A 19,867-nucleotide genomic window follows, 5' to 3' on the forward strand; every position below is an offset into this window, starting at 1 on the left:
AAAGTCCGAGCCAGGAGAAATATACGGAGAAACGGAGAAGGTCAAGGACGATGGAACTAATCTGGGATTATATTAAAATGAGGGAAGGGGAGAGAATTGAGGACAAAAAGGATATATAAGGATTTGTTTCTGCGGGAAACGCAGTAGTTGTTGGTCGGTTTAGAGTGAGTTGGTGGTTGTTTTAGAGAGAGTGTGTAGTTTCAAATGAGTAGGTTGTTTTAAAGCGAGTGGGCAGTTTTAGTATGAGTAGACCATATTAGAATGAGTTGGTGGGGGAGATTTTGGTACAGAACAAAGAAATCAGATGTGGAGACCATTAAAGAAAGTTGCCTAAAGATCAAGGAGCTACCCCAACCTGAAGAAGGAGACAAATAATTATAAGTACTGTTAGTATTATTATACCTAGTCAAGATATAGTCCTGGGGAAAGGAGAAAGGCATTCTGTACTCCTATCTGCGAATGACATGATTAACCAGTAAAGTGGAAGGATAAAACCCAACTGATGTCTTAAAAGAACTGTAAATTATTCTTCGTGGTAATGAGATTCAATAAAGAACTTTTGTAACGGTACATTCCTGTGGAGTTGCCTGTATTGGACATTTAGCGGAAAAAGTGTATGTGCATGAGTTTGAACCCTTGTATTAAACATGTCACAATTAACTATGTGTATTTGTCAGTTTGTCTCACTCTATTCTAGCTAACCCAAAATCCCTGGACTTGTATATGCAGTCAGAGGCCCAAGGGTAACATATAGTTACCGAAATAATGAATTAACCGTAGGTGGAACAAAGGTATATATATAAATTACATATAAAAGTATATATATATATATATATAGTACACTAAAAGAAGAGTGAACTCCTACAAGAGCCTTTCCAAAAATCATTAAGATCAGACCAATAGAAGGCAATTATTATTTCTTTGTCCGTCCGTCCATCCGCGTGTAATAACTGGACTCTATGTGCACAGAGTTTCATGAAATTTTATATTTGACTTTTTTTTTTAAGAACGATTTGTCGAGCCTTCCCAAATTTTATTGAAATAGAAATAGGAAATCAGATAATTGCTAATTTATTTTTATTTATATCGCATAAGCCATTCATATACAGTATATTGTATCTGAAGCACTGGATATGTTTTTTGTTGTGAGTTGATTGGAGGAATGATGAGCAATATAGCGGATGCGCAGGAAGAAATGTTTCCGGTTTAGCTACTTTTAAAAAATCATGATTTTTTTTACTATTTTTCGCTACCTTGCCTGAAATGTAACAGACTGCGTACATTAAGTAACTTTTTTTATTTTATTTATTTTATTAATTTATTTTATTTTTTACGAACTGTCTCCTTTCCGTTAATCGGAACAGCGTCGATTTTTTTATTATTTATGAATAATAAAAAAATCGACGAATAAATAATAAAAAATTGGTTTCCACTTCTTTGAGTAGAAATGAAACTCCAAACTTTTTCTCCTTAATTAATTAGGCATCTCTTTTGACCTTTTTCGCTTTAGTTTGCCCTTCTAACATGTTGCCCAAGGGACGCCAGGTGCAGTTAACCCTAGTTCGGCATTTATAGAAACAAGATTTTCTTTAATGTCGTTATACGATATATTGTTTTAATTTTAAATAAGCTGATACCTCACGACACGAGAGACATTGAGCAGAAGAGAAATTTTTTAACATACAAAAAAAATAACTTTCGTTACATTAACCTCTTTTTTGTAAAATATAAGACGAAATTTGGTAATAATTATCTGCTTTTAAGTTCGTTGTAAACTATTGTAAATTGTTGTTGTTGTAGAAGGGTTTTAGGGGGTTTTATGAGCATCAGCGACTAGGGCTATGCTATGTTGGTCCGTAATACTGTCTGTAAACTGCTTGTCTTCTGAGGCCGATTTTTTGTTTTCTGGATGAAAAACCAGCGTTTCGGGGAGGAAAAACCACACTACTCTCGCCTGAGACCGACTAACTGAGCCACGTTATGAAAAAGGCCCTTAAAAATTGCTCCCGATTGACGGGATTCGAACCTAGTTCTTTTTCACCCGGTGTAGGGAGGACAGCGATTCTACCAACTGTGATACACACGAGGACCTCTACTGTAAATAAATTAAATTTAGACACGTTTCTTAAGATAAACTACAGTTTTTTTTGTTTTGTTTTATTTTTTTTTATTTACAATGAATACCATTTTAACGAAGACATTTCCAGGTCCCTGACAACTTATTACTTATTACTTTATAAATCTCGTTTGGGTGAAGAAGCCCTGCCGATATATTCTGTACCTCGAATTATTTTCGAAGTCCAACTATGCTGAAAATGTATTGGTTCACATATGTGAAAATTATAAACGAATAAAAAAAAATCTACCCACATCATTTGTCCCTTTCCTCTAATAATTTGTACATCCTTCCTTAAATTTATTCAAGTTTCCCGATTTTACAACACCAGATGGAAGTTCGTTCCAACGATCAAGTACTCTCTGGCTGAAACCACATTTAAGACGAACTATTTCTGAGCAGTTCCCAGACGTGCAAATATTCTCTTGTAAAACATTTTTTTCGTACGTTGAGTTACCATGAAATGCGCTGCACCATCCATAGCATGGATAATTCGCTGGGTGCACGGTAAGCCTTAATGGATGAATTTCACGGACAACTGCTCAAATCCACACTCTCTGCGCTTGCAGCATCAGTCAAGCGATGTTTTACTTGCAGGAAGGGGAGGTGCTGGCTAGTAGCGCGTCACTGGTGGCGCGGCGAATTCACGTGGTTTCTCAGCTGGAACTCTAAGCAGCACATCCTCCGAGGGAAATAAAAAGATGAAACCCGTCTTTTAAAACAGGAATCATGTGACGTCATTTTCACCCTTTTATAATTATCCGAGTTCGTTGAGGAAGTACCAGTTTAGGTCAGGACAGGTAGCATTGCGTGTTCGCTAACAGAACAGTGTTTTATGCTTTGACTACCGCCGACAGAAGCCGTTAGGAGTAACTACATGTCAGTGACGGAAGATTTTTTCCAAGGTCCCTTCAGTTAGTGAAAGAGCAGAGATTAGGGAATGTTGTGAGATCAAGCGAGTGAGTTTCAGGTCAGCAGGTACAATGCTCAATTTGTACTTTCTGTATTAGGAATACAATCTTACAAGGTAAATGTTATCTAAAACAACATCTTTCTCTTAGATCTTAAGCATTTTTATATATTGATATCTTTTTGGATAATGGCCATCAAAAATACCACCCACCATCTTCTATTATAGTATCATCCAGCGACGACGACTTTCCACTCTTCACTGTCCGTTGTTAATTTTTCTAGTCCTTCCCAAGCCTTTGTCAGTTTATCCTCCACCCTATCCTCTCTTCTTCTTCTTCTTCTTCTTCCTCTTAGTTGTAATCAATTAGATTTTCAAATGATCCTGTTTTCGTCTGTTCTGATAATGTGGCTTCCCAATTTGTCTACTAGATTTAACTAATCCAGAAAGCGTGATTTATTTACATAAATTCCAAAATTTCTTCATTGTGGTTTCTCCTTCCTTTTCTCTGTCTGCGCAAAATAACTGCATTTTTCTTTTATCATATTTGAGATTAGATCATGTTTCACTGCCATGTAAGAAGTTTCATTAAAGTAGCTAACATTTAAAATGGTTGGTAAGTTATATTGCCTCCAATATACCTCGCTCACTTTTCCCCCGTAATTTTTAAACTAAAACCTCCTAATGTGCGTCTTATATGATAAACAAAACTATTGAAAAAATTTTTATTTCTGGTGACAGAAAATACAAATGACATAAAAAGGTTGACGGCAGAAACTACCATCTTAAAAATAAAAATTCAAGGTGGAATAGTGAGATGGTTTAAGGATGGAGATGGATTGATCATTCACTTCTGGAAGGCAAAATAAAACCAGCTTCTCATTAAGAACCTGGCAGTATTTCCAAAAACTTTCAGTAAGTTAATTCTGGACAAATTTGATTAGAATTCTGCCAAAAAAAAGGGGGTAATATCAATCTATCTCAACTATCACCTTCACTTTTCCCCGGTATTGTATCTTGAATATTGTATTCTCCAATGGTCGAATGAGGCCTCTAGTAATAATTTTGCTTTCACTGTAGATTTCATAAAGGCAATGTTTCAATGGGTCCCACGAAAACAAATCTGGGAAAACTTCTGACATCCCAACTTCATTTTCTTGATACTTCCTCAATCATCTCTTATCCACATAGTAAAAAGTGCTTGCAAAAACCATCTGCCGCTCCCCTTTCGTCTAAAATTTGATTATTTAAAACATTCACATATAATCTCTTACTCAATAGATTTCTCGCCCTCGGTAGTAACTTAGTCTGCAAGATGCATCACCGTCTACCATACGACGATTCCCATCGAGGAGGGAAATTTCTAAAGTCCTGTTCAATTGGGGGAATAAATCCCCTTCCAGTGAATTATTCTGGGGGATTTTTTCAGTCCGCCAACGTGGCAATCAGCCAGACCATAGCAGAGAAGAAAAAGGCATAGAACGATTATAAAAGGTCAGGGAGTACAGAATCATTGTAATAAGTTATTCAGAGAGCAGGTATGCTAGGGCACATTATAAAAGCTTTTGGCTAACAGCACAAAGAAAAGAGAATAATATTCTTTAATAATTTATTAAATAAATAAGAATAATTTATCTCTTTTCTTCTAGTGATAACTTTTGGTTATCACTAGAAGAAAAGAGATAAATTTTATTGGTCCCCTTGATATGAAAGGAAATTATATCGATGAACCTGTATAGGTTGTTGATAAACTAAATAAATATTTTGCATCAACATTCGCATGGTATGTTTTTAAAGATGGGGTTGCTATACCAGAAGTCTATCAAATACTGACTGGGATTAAAACATCCTGAATGAGAAATTGTTGCAGCTAAGTGTAATCAAGGCACCAAGGACTGAGAGTTAATATCTAATTATATTAAGCCCGTGACTGTTGAATACGGTGCTGTTTCTTGTATTCTATCTTGTGAACTGCTCTGACCGTTTGGTCGTCCTGGAGTATAAACAGAAAATTTATTTATTTATTTAAAATAAGACGCACGGGTTGTAATAAAACTTTTAGCTATAATAATGAGGGAGTCCTCGAGGGCAGGACAGTGGTTATAATCAGTGGGTGAAAAAGGTCCCTCAGTGACGCGAGGAATTTCACTCGGTGGCTGAATTAGCCAGTCACGGAGGATAGCAAGCTTTTTCTCAAGGAAACGGGATTTTAGAAATTTATGGACACAGGGTGGATGAGGTTGTTCTCGGGTAACCCTAATACGGCAATTGTAAATTTTTTTTTTATAATAATGAGGAAGTCATTCGACTTCAGAGGAAAGTTTCTACAAACTAGAGATGAGCAAGTGTCTCGCCTAATCACAAAGGCAGCTCAAGGAATAAAATGAGAAACTTCAAATTTGGAGTTTCTCATTTTACACAAAAGTCAGCCATAACTATGTCTGTTGTGCCACGGAAAATGGCGGAGTTAAGTCAAACGACTAATACAAAATCATCCGAAAATAAACAGAACTATAAGAATATCACATCATGCATTAGTTAAGCGATCATGGTTGAAACTGCTAGTTAGGGGGGATGTGGGTAATACTGACACGCGTTTATCTAACAATATTGGTCAATGTAACTCTTGCACATACCTTAAGAGTTCTTATCTGCTACCCCAACTGGACGTATTATCTAGATGTTCTGGGGGCAAAGACGTTTCACGTGCGCGGGTAGCTAATATCAGGGAAGAGAGCCTAAAAAACTTCAAGGGTTGTGTTAGGGTTGTTAAATATACAAGAACAGTAAATCTTAATTGTTTATACAGTAACGTTAGAAGTGTCGTCAATAAAATGAGCGAATTCGAACTGCTGGTTAAAACAAGTAACGCGGACATAATAGGGCTTACAGAGACGTGGTGCCACCCGGAAATTGGGGATGATGAGTTTCAGTACGGCTTGTATAATGTATTTAGGAAGGATAGGGTAGATAGAAGGGGTGGTGGGGTAATGCTTCTTATCAGAAGCAGCCTGAGTGCGACGATAGCTTTCCCGGATTCAGACATTTCACATGCTAGTATAGAGTCTGTATGGTGTGAGATAGTTGGAAACAAAGGTATAATGCGAGTAGGAGTAATCTACAGACCAGGTGATTGTGAAGATTATGACAAAAGCCTCTACATGCAAATGGAATGGGCAAGTAAGCGTCAATGCCTTATTATGGGTGATTTCAATTTGCCTCTAATTGATTGGAGTAAATGGGAAGGAAACTCGACATGGGGAACAAAATTTTTAAATCAACTAGATGACTGTTATTTGTATCAACATGTCAGGGAAAGTACTAGAGAAAAGAATATCCTAGACCTCATCATCACACATGAATCAGATGACATAACAGGGCTGACAGTAGAGGAACCAGTAGCAGGAAGTGATCACGGAGTTCTACGGTGGATGATGACGACAGAGGTAGCAGAAGTAAAAGGCAAAGGAATGGGTTTTAATTTCAGAAAAGGAAATTACGATGCCTTCAGGTACTACATGGCCTCTATTAACTGGGTAGATATCGCGCAGAGAATGAATACAATTGAACTGTGGTACGCTTTTAAAACATTAATCACAGATGCCTTGAATGCGTATATACCATTAAAAAAATACTCCACGAGGAGGGTTCCAAGTTGGATGACTAGTGAAGTTGCCGCATTACTTGAGCAGAAAAAGGTGGCATGGAAAGGTTACAGAACAATAAAAAGTACTGAAGCCTATAACAGCTACAAGGTGATGTGTAATAGAGCCACAGAAAAGGTTCGACAGGCAAAGGCAGTTTATGAGAAATCACTAGCAAACAGAGCAAAGAGGGGGGATAAAGAATTCTTCACATATATAAATGCCAAGAAGAGCAGGACAAACCAGATCGGACCTTTACGTAAGGGAAAGGGGATAGTAATAAATACACCAGCTGCCGTTTCAGATGAACTCAACAGTTATTTTGCATCGATATTTACAAATGAAAAGCCTTTTGTGGTAAAGGGAAATTGTGGGAGCGAAGTTAAAAAATATGTAATTAATGACATTGAAATTTCGCAAGATTATTTAATGAAAAAACTTTCGAGCCTACAGACCAGTAAGGCTCCTGGAGTTGATGAAATATACCCTATAATCTTAAGAGAGGCGGCAAGCGAGTGCATTGAACCATTGAGGCTAATTATGCGAGCATCATTAGACTCTGGGGAGATTCCCTTGGATTGGAAAAGTGCAAATGTATCTCCCATACATAAGGGTGGCTCTAAAAGTGAAGTTGGAAATTATCGACCTGTCAGTCTGACTTCAGTAGTAGGGAAAATCATGGAGGCAATGATCAAGGGTGGAATTCAGGATCATTTGGATCGAATTGAAATTCTCAAGGTTACTCAGCATGGTTTCGTAAAGGGAAAATCATGTTTAACAAATCTGGTTCGCTATTTCGAAAGGGTCACTCACGAGCTGGATTTAGGGAATAATTTCGACATTGTTTATTTAGATTTCAGCAAAGCTTTTGACTCAGTCCCACATGAGCGGTTGCTTTATAAGCTGGAACAGGTTGGAATCACTGGGAAAATCCTTAGATGGATAGAAGGATGGCTTCAGGGCAGGAGGCAGAGGGTTGTGATAAATGGCTATTCCTCAGATTGGGTTGAGGTAAGAAGTGGGGTTCCCCAAGGATCAGTATTAGGACCACTGTTGTTTTTAATTTTCATAAACGACATTGATGAAGGGACAGAGGGCGTGATGTCTAAATTTGCAGATGATGTTAAAATTGGAAGAGTAGTTAATGATCACTGTCAAGCTGAGCTTCTTCAGAGAGACCTAGATAGACTTCAGGAATGGTCAGAAAAATGGCAGCTGTGCTTTAATCCAACAAAGTGTAAGGTATTACACCTGGGAAACAGTAATCCCAAAAAAACTTATTCACTTGGTGGAGTTCAACTAAACCCAGTACTGGAGGAAAGGGACTTGGGTGTTACGATACGGTCAGACATGAAATTCTCTGAGCATTGTAAACAGGTTGCAAGGAAGGTCCATGGTGTCCTATCGATGATCTATCGAACTTTTGCAAGTAGAGATAGGGACGTGATAATCCCATTATATAAGGCTTATGTTAGACCACACTTGGAATACTGTGTTCAAGTATGGAGACCGCACCTAAAGAAAGACATCGAGCTTCTTGAAAGGGTACAAAGAAGGGTAACTCGCCTGGTGAGATCGGCAAAAGGGCGTCCTTAGGAAAAAAACTTCGAATATGTGGGTTGCAGAGTTTGGAAACTAGACACCTTAGAGGAGATTTGATTGAGGTGTTTAAGGCTCTGAGAGGCATCAGTAAAATGAATGAGGACGAAATTTTCAAGATTATAAATGATGCTAGAACTAGGGGACATAAATTCAAGTTACGGGGGGGAAATGTTTAGATTGGACTGCAGGAAGTTTTATTTTAGCCAGCGAGTTATAAATTACTGGAATAAGTTGCCTTCGTGGGTGGTAGAGGCCGACAGTTTGGGGAAATTGAGAGTTCATCTGGATAGTACTTTCGGTAAGGGAAGCGCATAGGATGATATGTTTAATTTCCTTTTTATTTATTTTTTATTTTATTTTATTTATTAATTATTATTATTCATTTATTTATTTTATTTATTTTTTTTTTTTTTTGTGTTTATCATTGTTTTGTTCGGATTTTTTTTTTTTTTTTGGCGGGTGCAGCATAAGCCATAGGCTTTCTTGCACCATGCGGCCGTTACTAATACTAATACTATTACAAAGCAAAAAATAATATTGTCATCTTATACTTGGACTTACACCGATGAGCCAAAACATTATGACCAGCGAGTCTTTATGCAAATCGCAGCAACTACGGTCGAACTACGGCGCATGCGCGGGTAGGGACACGGTATAAAAGACACCTGATATTGAGCTCCGTTAATCAGTGTTACTCTTGTTCTTCAGATGGGAAAGGCAGCGGACTTAAGCGAGTTTGACAAAGGCCAAATTGTAATAGTCAGACGACTTGGTCAAAGCATATCCGAAACGACACGGCTGGTAGGATAGTACCTACCGAAAGTGGTCCGAGGAGGGAAAACACGCGAACCGCCAGCGAGGTGTTAGACTTCCATGGCTCATCGATGCTCGACGTGAGCGGAGGCTCTCCCGGATGGTACGTGGCAACAGAAGGGCGACTGTGGCACAACTCGCCGGTAATTGGAATGCTGGTGACAGGAGTAATGTGTCACAACGAACAGTACATCGAACCCTGCTGAAAATGGGGCTGCGTAGTCGCAGGCCGCTCCGAGTGCCCGTGCTAACTACGGTTCAACGGCGTTAGCACCTACAATGGGCACGCGAGCAACGAAACTGGACCTTGAGTGATTGGAAGAAGGTCGTCTGGTCCGATGAATCACGTTTCCTGTTGCACCATGTGGACGGCCGGTTACGTGTGCGTCGTTTACCTGGAGAAGTGATAGCGCCTGGATGCACCCTATCTCCCTCCAGCCATCAGTCTCCCTCCCCTCACTCTATCTGTATGCAAGCGAATTCCCTAATAAATAAATAAATTTTCTGTTTATACTCCGGGACGACCAAACGGTCAGAGGAGTTCACAAGAGGAGAATACAGTACAAGAAACTACTCTTCCCAAACCTGATTACATTCATCTAAATTACATTCGCTCATTAATTTTTCCGGCCTTACAAATCCTAGCATTATCCCCACTACGCGAATATTTCTTCTTTTTTTTTTTTTTTTTGTTCTTTTTTTTTATTATTTTTATTATTATTTTTAGGTCATAGTCGCCGAAATCTTAGGAAATTATGCGGCAGGACCTGCCAGAGTAAATCTTAGTCTACTGGTGTTTCCTGGTCTGCCTCCACGGGGCGAAAGTTGGGCAACGTTGGGCCTCAGCAGGGGTCCAGCGGCTAAATGACCAGAAGAACAACGGTACATGACACTACACAAATACAATATCCGCACACTTTTAAATCTTTGGCATTCCCAGTGAACTGGTACACCCACAATGAAAACAACGTGAAGATGGGAGAAACCCCTGGAGCCGTTTGACCCTAAACACACTTTACACTTTACCTAAACGTCATTGCTGACCAGGTACACCCTTTCATGACAACGGTCTTCTCCTCTGGCGGTGTCGTCTTTCAGCAAGATAATGCGCCAGGCCACACTGCCCAGATTGTTCGAGACTGGTTCGCGGAGCACGAGGAAGACTTCAAGGTATTGCCTTGGCCTCCAAATTCCCCAAACATCAATCCCATCGAGCATCTGTGTGGGAACAACAACTCCGATCTGCGGCGTCTCAACCACGGTCCTTACAGGCGTTAAAGGATCTGCTGGTTACGTGTTGGTACCAGATACCACGACACATTTAGAAATCTTGTAGTGTCCATGCCTCGCCGGGTACGAGCTGTTTTGGCTGCACGTGGAGGACCAACATCATATTAGGTAGGTGGTCAAAATGTTTTGGCTCATCAGTGTATATAAATCTTTTGATAATGACAAGAAAGATTGTTGTATAAAGTGGACAAACATTTAGCATTTAAGGGTAAGTTACTAAGAAGGATAAAAGAACAGTTAAATGGCACGAGACAGAGAATATTCATAAATGGTTACTGCACTTCATATACTAATTTTATGAGTGGGGTCTCCAGGGTTTGGTGTTGGGTACCCTTACTCACTGATATTTATTAATAATATTGACGTAGGTATTTAAAGTTGAATGTCCAAGTTTTACTGATGACAACGGTAGACAGGGTGGTTAATGACATTAATCAGGGTATGTTACTTCGCGAAGAGATAAACAAGGCCGATGGGATGAAAATTGAGATAAAATATTTATGTCAATTTTCTGAATCAAAAATAATCAAGTAATTTGTATAGTCGATAATCGAATAGACCCCCGGGGAAGAGGAATTGAAGTGGTTTCTGAACGATGTAAACAAGCTGCTAGGAGAGCTTGTGGAGTTTTGTCAATTATATACAGGAATTTTGCCGGAAGGGACAAAGTGCGATTATCTTATTATATAAAGCAATAGTTGGAGCACATATCTTGAATACTGCATACAGGTTTGTAAACTCCATTTTAGGAAGACGTAGGTCTGATAGACAAGGTGCAGAGAAGGGCAACAAGACTGGTTGGAGAATAAGAGAATAGTCTTATCAAAAAAGATATGAATTATACAAATTGCAAAGTAGGCATCTTCGTGAATTACTACTTGAGATTTGTATGGGCTTTGAAAAGGTTCAGTAAACTAATTGGGGATGGCTTTACTCTTTCTCTGGTTATACACAAATTTAAATGATGGAAAGCGTGTTTCCAGAATGGCCCTGAGTAAATTTTGCGTTAATCCAGAGAGCAGTTGGTTGTCGGAATAAATTTCCACTTAATGTTTGTGGAGGTGGGAAATTTTAATAAATTTAGGATCGGAAAATTGAAGGAATAGAATGAGTAAACGTTTTTTGGGCCGTTTCTGCATAACTTGCTTTCTTGCATAATTTTTCCAGCAATAAATATTAATTCCAGTAATAATATGTGCTGCAGGATGAAAATCAGATTTCAATGAAAAACCACCATCTTTAAGCACTTCCACAGAGTTCAAAATCACTCCCGTGTCCTAGCTAGCGGTTATGGTGGCGACCTTTTAAATAAACCAGACATAATTTATACTTCTTTCAATCCAAAAGACTGGGCAATTTAAAAATATTATCCTAGCAGGACTGAAAAACACAGCGCATCTAACAGAGAAAGAAACATTTTATAAATTTTCTATTCGCTTACAAACAATTGCCAGTTTCTTCCGAATAACCGAAACATTTCAGTGAAGCATTAAAGTAAATAACAAAAGAGTTATAAAACGACTATTTGGGTACAGGAAGAAGCTCCATTAACCGCTACAGACGCTGACTAGTTTTGTAATAAATTAAGAAGACAGCTTAATAAAGGAGGAAGTAAGCTATATGAATAAGTTTATTAATTCAGTCAAATGGTTGAGAAATATCAAAATCAAAAACACCACTCTGAAGCCCAATTTGGAACGAACAAAGCGAAGATCCACAAAACAAAAAGCAACAGTTAAAGAGGGACCCTATTTCATCAGGGATAGCTAAGCGAGAATAATGTGGTCAAATATTTAATTAAACTCAATAATAGCTTCAGATTAAAATATTGACCACCTCGAAATCAATGGATTTAATACAATTAAGATACTGCAACGAAAGAGTTTCTCTACATCACACGTCTACAATCAGAATATACTGAGCATATGGATTACGTATCCAACGAAATCGGAAGCTAAAAGGCAGATTAAAGATCAACAAAGATTAAGTTATACAGTAAAGTCGGGTTAGAATGAGTATTGTTTTAAGGACGATTTCATTATAACGAGCATTCACTGAATGGCCACTTTATTAGGTGTACCTACCCTTTCTCATAAATTGGAACTCTCCTTCAGTAACGGCATTACGTGCTGGTACCGTACCATATAAAGCAGACGGCAACATCGCGTGTAGCCCCGTAGATGTAATTACAGCCCTCACCACACTGGGTTCAAAACCCCGTTAATAACGTGAATAATTTTTGAGGGCTTTTTTCACAATCTAGTTGAGTTAGTCGGTCTCATGCGGTAGTTATGTGGTCCTACCTCCCGGAAGTTCACGTTTTTCATCCAACAAACAGGCAAATAGACCAAAGAATGCAAGCAATTCACAGACAATATACTGACACCTAATAGCTTTACATACATACACTTTATAACGTGGCTGAGTTAGTCGGTTTCGGGCGACGGTTGCATGGTTTTTTCTCCCAGAAACTCGGGTTTTTCGTCCAGCCAAAGATAAATCGACAAAAAAAAAAAAGCAGCAATTTAGCATAATATACAAGGCGCAATATGGTCTGAGTCGCTGATGCGCCTAAAAAACCTCGTTAAAAACAATGTTTTTTTTTTTTTTTTTTCTTTTAGTAAACGCTTCCGAACTTTGTAACAAACTGTACCCGTTTTTGTAGCAAACGTTTTGTAACAAACGATATCCTTTGTATCGCAAGGTATCAGTTGTCATTGAGTAGCCAAGAATTCAACTACTCAAGAAACTGCCTGGTTGCGTGAGTTGTGTCACGTGGCAGGAGGAAGCTGGAACTCGCAAATGTTGCCCAACCAGCTGCCTTGTTTCCTGATAATGTTTTCAAAGCTCAGGTTGACAGCACGTATCTTATCTCTGTCTTCAGTTAAAGTAGAGGACCTGCCATCTACCCGACAGCAATAAGAAAAAGATAAGGGACAATCGGCCGAAATTTAATAAGAAAAGAGACTTGCATCGACTCGATAACGAAAAAGAAAGAAGAAGAATCGCTAACGACCCGAGGATTGAAGCTACTACAAGAAATAAGGTAGCTGATGGGGCAGCTATGAGCTCACGCAAGATCGTGAATAGAGAGTTAATCGAGTTAATGTAAATTTACGCGATGTTTGAAGTCATACTGCAGTACTAAAATGTACTAAGACACTAAATGAAAACACATATGGCCACAAAAAAATAAAAGTTTCAATATTGAGTATGACCCTCCAGTGAGGCACACGTTCTACAAAGTGCGTTGTATGTGGAGACTGGAATCTTGCTCCATTCCTCCTGTAATGTTGCAAGTACAGTAGTTCTATACTTGAGATATGAAGTCTTGTTCCTCTACTGAATAACCACTGACAAACTGCGATTTGCAACACAGCGTTGTCATGCTGATACAAATACGGTCCCTCTCCAAAGAACTGCCAGGTTTCAGGTGAGGCAGCCTTCGCGAGCAATACAGTGGTTATAATTTGCCATCCTCCCACCGGATGAAAAACATCCGAGTTAGGATCCTGTAAATAGCGCAACAGCATTTATCGGCTATTTTCAAAATGTAGCGAGTTAGTTAGCTTCAAACGAGGGTTAAATTTTGTTTTACATTCTCAATTTTAGAGCTACCTCTACTGGAGCTTATACAACTACAATATAATATGTTTGTAAATTGTACTGCATGTGTTCTCTGCTCGGTTTGCCTATTTACCGGAAGGAAAAACCGAGATTTTCCGGGGAAAAAAAAAAAAACATGCTATTTTCGAGTAAACCATACGTTCCTCACGTCATTTATCGAATTACAACCTAGCCATTCTCTGCAAGTTATGGAAAGATGTATTAAAATCAACAGTACATTCATGGTCTCATCGATAACAATCTCTCTCAAAACATCAAGGCAGATACTACTACTACTGTAGGTTTTAGGAGCATCAGCGACTAAGGCTATATTGCTTTGTGTACACTGTCTGTAAATTGCTTGTGTTCTGTGATCGATTTTCTGTTTGCTGGACGAAAAACCCGAGTTTTCGGGAGAAAAAACCATGCTACTCTTGCCTCAGACCGACTAAATCGGTGGAGTAATGCTTCTTATCAGAAGCAGCCTGAGTGCGACGTTAGCTTACCCGGATTCAGACATTTCACATGCTAGTATAGAGTCTGTATCGTGTGAGATAGTTGGAAACAATGGTATAATGCGAGTAGGAGTAATCTACAGACCAGGTGATTGTGAAGATTATGACAAAAGCCTCACCCATAATAAGGCATTGCCCAAGTAAGCGTCAATGCCTTATTATGGGTGATTTCAATTTGCCTCTAATTGATTGGAGTAAATGGGAAGGAAACTCGACATGGGGAACAAAATTTTTAAATCAACTAGATGACTGTTATTTGTATCAACATGTCAGGGAAAGCACTAGAGAAAAGAATATCCTAGACCTCATCATCACACATGAATCAGATGACATAACAGGGCTGACAGTAGAGGAACCGGTAGCAGGAAGTGATCATGGAGTTCTACGGTGGATGATGACGAGAGAGGTAGCAGAAGTAAAAGGCAAAGGAATGGGTTTTAATTTCAGAAAAGGAAATTACGATGCCTTAAGGTACTACATGGCCTCTATTAACTGGGTAGATATCGCGCAGAGAACGAATACAATTGAACTGTGGTACGCTTTTAAAACATTAATCACAGATGCCTTGAATGCGTATATACCATTAAAAAAATACTCCACGAGAAGGGTTCCAAGTTGGATGAACAGTGAAGTTGCCACATTACTTGAGCAGAAAAAGGTGGCATGGAAAAGTTACAGAGCAATAAAAAGTACTGAAGCCTATAACAGCTAAAAGGTGATGTGTAATAGAGCCACAGAAAAGGTTCGACAGGCAAAGGCAGTTTATGAGAAATCACTAGCAAACAGAGCAAAGAGGGGGGATAAAGAATTCTTCACATATATAAATGCCAAGAAGAGCAGGAAAAACCAGATCGGACCTTTACGTAAGGGAAAGGGGACAGTAATAAATACACCAGCTGCCGTTGCAGATTAACTCAACAGTTATTTTGCATCGATATTTACAAATGAAAAGCCTTTTGTGGCAATGGGAAATTGTGGGAGCGAAGTTAAAAAATATGTAATTAATGATATTGAAATTTCGCAAGATTATTTAATGAAAAAACTTTCGAGCCTACAGACCAGTAAGGCTCCTGGAGTTGATGGAATATACCCTATAATCTTAAGAGAGGCGGCAAGCGAGTGCATTGAACCATTGAGGCTAATTATGCGAGCATCACTAGACTCTGGGGAGATTCCCTTGGATTGGAAAAGTGCAAATGTATCTCCCATACATAAGGGTGGCTCTAAAAGTGAAGTTGGAAATTATCGACCTGTCAGTCTGACTTCAGTAGTAGGGAAAATCATGGAGGCAATGATCAAGGGTGGAATTCAGGATCATTTGGATCGAATTGAAATTCTCAAGGATACTCAGCATGGTTTTGTAAAGGGAAAATCATGTTTAACAAATCTGGTTCGCTATTTCGAAAGGGTCACTCACGAGCTGGATTTAGGGAATAATTTCTACATTGTTTATTTAGATTTCAGCAAAGCTTTTGACTCAGTCCCACATGAGCGGTTGCTTTATAAGCTGGAACAGGTTGGAATCACTGGGAAAATCCTTAGATGGATAGAAGGATGGCTTCAGGGCAGGAGGCAGAGGGTTGTGATAAATGGCTATTCCTCAGATTGGGTTGATGTAAGAAGTGGGGTTCCCCAAGGATCAGTATTAGGACCACTGTTGTTTTTAATTTTCATAAACGACATTGATGAAGGGATAGAGGGCGTGATGTCTAAATTTGCAGATGATGTTAAAATTGGTAGAGTAGTTAATCATCACTGTCAAGCTGAGCTTCTTCAGAGAGACCTAGATAGACTTCAGGAATGGTCAGAAAAATGGCAGCTGTGCTTTAATCCAACAAAGTGTAAGGTATTACACCTGGGAAACAGTAATCCCAAAAAAACTTATTCACTTGGTGGAGTTCATCTAAACCCAGTACTGGAGGAAAGGGACTTGGGTGTTACGATACGGTCAGACATGAAATTCTCTGAACATTGTAAACAGGTTGCAAGGAAGGCCCATGATGTCCTATCGATGATCTATCGAACTTTTGCAAGTAGAGATAGGGACGTGATAATCCCATTATATAAGGCTTTTGTTAGACCAAACTTGGAATACTGTGTTCAAGTATGGAGACCGCACCTAAAGAAAGACATCGAGCTTCTTGAAAGGGTGCAAAGAAGGGTAACTCGCCTGGTGAGATCGGCAAAAGGGCGTCCTTATGAAGAAAGACTTCGAATATGTGGGTTGCAGAGTTTGGAAACTAGACACCTTACAGGAGATTTGATTGAGGTGTCTAAGGCTCTGAGAGGCATCAGTAAAATGAATGAGGACAAAATTTTCAAGATTATAAATGATGCTAGAACTAGGGGACATAAATTCAAGTTACGGGGGGAAATGTTTAGATTGGACTGCAGGAAGTTTTATTTTAGCCAGCGAGTTATAAATTACTGGAATAAGTTGCCTTCATGGGTGGTAGAGGCCGACAGTTTGGGGAAATTCAAAGGTCATCTGGACAGTACTTTCGGGTAAGGGAAGCGCATAGGATGATACCTTTTTTTTTATTAATTATTATTATTTACTTATTTATTTATTTTTTATTTATTTATTTATTATTTATTTATTTATTTTTATTTTTTTTATTTTTTATTTTTTTGGCTGGTGCAGCATAAGCCATAGGCTTTCTTGCACCATACGGCCATTACTAATACTAATACTAAATCAGTCACGTTGTGAAAAAAGCGATTAAAACTTCCTCACGTCATCGACGTGACTCGAACTCAGGTCTTTTCCACCCCATGGGAGGACCGCGAGCCTGCCAACCGTGATACCCACGAGAGCCTACTACTACTAATAATAACAATAATAATCAGTGGACCAAGTAAAACAAACCAAAGTCGGGCCCTTTCTACTCTCATCCCCTTTCCTTCCTTCTGGCAGGGCATGGGTATGCCCCGTTGACATTCACTTGACTTCTTCTTCTTCCCTATCGACCTCATTCTTCTGCCTTTCACTCTCCAGTCTCCACCCCCTAAAGTGACAGCAAGCTCACATTCCAACCGCATCTCAGGCAACTCAGGACCAGATTAGGAACTACTCGGGCCTGATTGCGCGAGTCTCACGCAGGGGCTGAGTAAACAAACCATGTTGCTGTTCTACAAGACCACTTTTCTCCCGGCGATCACATACGGTGCACCAATATGGTACCATAGAACCAGACTGACCACCAACAAAAGAATACTGGACTTGACACAACGAACAATATTGCTCAAAACCACCCGAGCCTGCAATACTGTGAGAATGAAGGCGCTCCAGGTTCTTACTGGATTCTTACCACTGGATCTCGAAGTGGTCAGATGCGGACTAGCATACTACGTATCAAAAGGAATCTCTGTGACCTACTCGGGCTTTACGATTGAACCCACAAACAATATAAAAATGGAAAAGGCTCGGCTCTTGGCACACTTAAAACAGGAATGGCAAAACAGGTGGACAGACTCAACCAAAGGGGAGATGACACGACGCTTCATACCTGATGTAGGCAGGGTTTTCCCGAAACTACCTGTATGGTTCCACCCAGGCCTATATGCCACCTACTTATTGACGGGTCACGGCCCCTTCAACGAGAAACTAACATCTCTGGGCCTCCTCCAAGACCCCAACTGTTCATGTGGCGAACCGGAAAGCTGGACCCACCTCATGCACGAATGTACAAATTACGAGGACCTACGTGAAAACCTAATAACAAGACTGACCTACCTGCAGCGAGGCCATGAAAATCATCTCTTGGACACAAGCGAAGAATATAAGAACCTCACCAGATTTGCACAGGAATTCTTTGCCAGAAGAAAAACCTGTTCTGCGATCAGGAACTAAGGGCACAGTATTCCTTGTAGCAGACATTAAACTTCGACAACAACCGGATTATGAGCAAATACACCAGCACTGAAACCCAAATTGTCTGACCCAACCAACGTACTTGAATAGGACGCACACCACAGAAATGATGGGCTCACTGGATGGAAAAGGCACTGGACCGCCCTTCCTGATGACGGAAACAGGATCAACGGACCAGACCCAACCGGGTTGCAAACGAGACACTCCACGAGACACTACCCTGGTCGGGCATATAACCCATAAACGTGACTGACCCCAACCTACCTGGATGGACACAGCCCATGAATGACATCGGGGTACTGATTCTGACTACTTCGTTGGACCCATATCTTTTTCAAACCTTGAACAGTAGATTTGCTGCCAGTGTGCCAATTGGCGACCGAGCTGGGCACTCTTTCCTGGCTTTCTTTCCACTCCACTTCCTTGGCAGGGGGGAGGTGACTGTCCTCTTGTCTCCTCCCCTCTTCGCTGCCCCCCATTTATCGAATTCAATCTTCGAATTCTGCAGAAAATCAAATGATCCATTTTTTTTTACTATTAGTTATGATGAATCTACCGCTGTAGGGCCCTCGTGGGTAGGACGGTTGGAAGAATCGCCGTCCTTCCCCCCCAAAGGGTGGAGAAGACCTGAGTTCGACTCCCGTCGACGACATGAGGAATTTTTATGGGCCGTTTTCACAATGTGGCTGAGTTAGTCTCAGGCAAGGGTAGCATGGTTTTTCTCCCGGAATCTCGGCTTTTTCATCCAGAAAACAGAAAATCCACCTCAAAACACACGCGATTTATAGACTATATATACGGAGCAATATGGCCTTAGTCGCTGATGCTCGTAAAACCCAATGACAACCGCTATAGGAAATTTGCACCCCTACTTGTTTATGCGCGATATGTAGCTCACAACATTGTAGATGAAGAAATGTTGTTTGTTTGCACTTTGGAAAACACTATTAAACCTGATGATATCCTATAAGCTATTTCAAAATTCTTCAAATTGAATAACCTGGAATGGGAGAAGTTGATTGGAGTGTGCACTGATGGTGCACTAACAACGATAGACTCGAGAAGCCTTCAAAAATGAAAGTTTTCAGGTGGTTTGGAAGATGTATTTGAAACTTCGAACATTAAATCTGAAACTGCATGGAGCAAATACCACCATTATGGCTCATTCTGATGCCATGCAGGAATTTATAGCCAAAACTGAATTATCGATTCAGGGTGTTGGTGCTAAAAATGTCGCTTACAAGGTTCTTGAAAATGATTTCCAAGAAAAAATAAAATCCCACTTAGTTTGTCTTCAGAATGAATTCAGACGATATTTTAATGATGTCATGACTGAAAATTCTATTTGGAAACTTGTGAGGAATCCTTTTCTCACTGATGTTCAGTCTTTGTCAAAAAAATCAGGAGTTTTTGGAACTCAAGTTTGATTCACTTTCCAAAGGTAATGTAGAAAAAATGCGTCGGAGAATTTTTGGGTAACATATAAAAACAAAGCAG

At 39.6% G+C, this 19,867-nt stretch overlaps 2 protein-coding genes across 2 annotated transcripts in view; both read left to right on the plus strand.

Moving 5' to 3' along the window:
* Positions 1-2,977: 2,977 nt before the first annotated feature.
* LOC150081290 (uncharacterized) overlaps positions 2,978-19,867 on the plus strand; it is a 178,729-nt gene continuing 161,839 nt past the window's right edge. Inside the window, exon 1 of the mRNA XM_090379841.1 lies at positions 2,978-3,086. The gene's annotated coding sequence lies outside the window, so the exon portion shown is untranslated. The remainder of the gene's footprint in view (positions 3,087-19,867) is intronic.
* On the plus strand, positions 19,471-19,797 carry LOC150081291 (uncharacterized). The gene has a single exon (XM_090380147.1). It carries the CDS (start codon positions 19,471-19,473, stop codon positions 19,795-19,797), a length of 327 nt encoding a protein of 108 aa, XP_090236273.1.

Source organism: Mastigoproctus giganteus, chromosome 8 (assembly GCF_048544385.1).
Source record: "Mastigoproctus giganteus isolate SK-2022 chromosome 8, ASM4854438v1, whole genome shotgun sequence".
Lineage (NCBI taxonomy): Eukaryota > Metazoa > Arthropoda > Arachnida > Uropygi > Thelyphonidae > Mastigoproctus > Mastigoproctus giganteus.

Coding starts and splice junctions, on each gene's coding strand:
- LOC150081291 (XM_090380147.1), top strand. CDS start 19,471: ATGTATTTGAAACTTCGAACATTAAATCTGAAACTGCATGGAGCAAAT.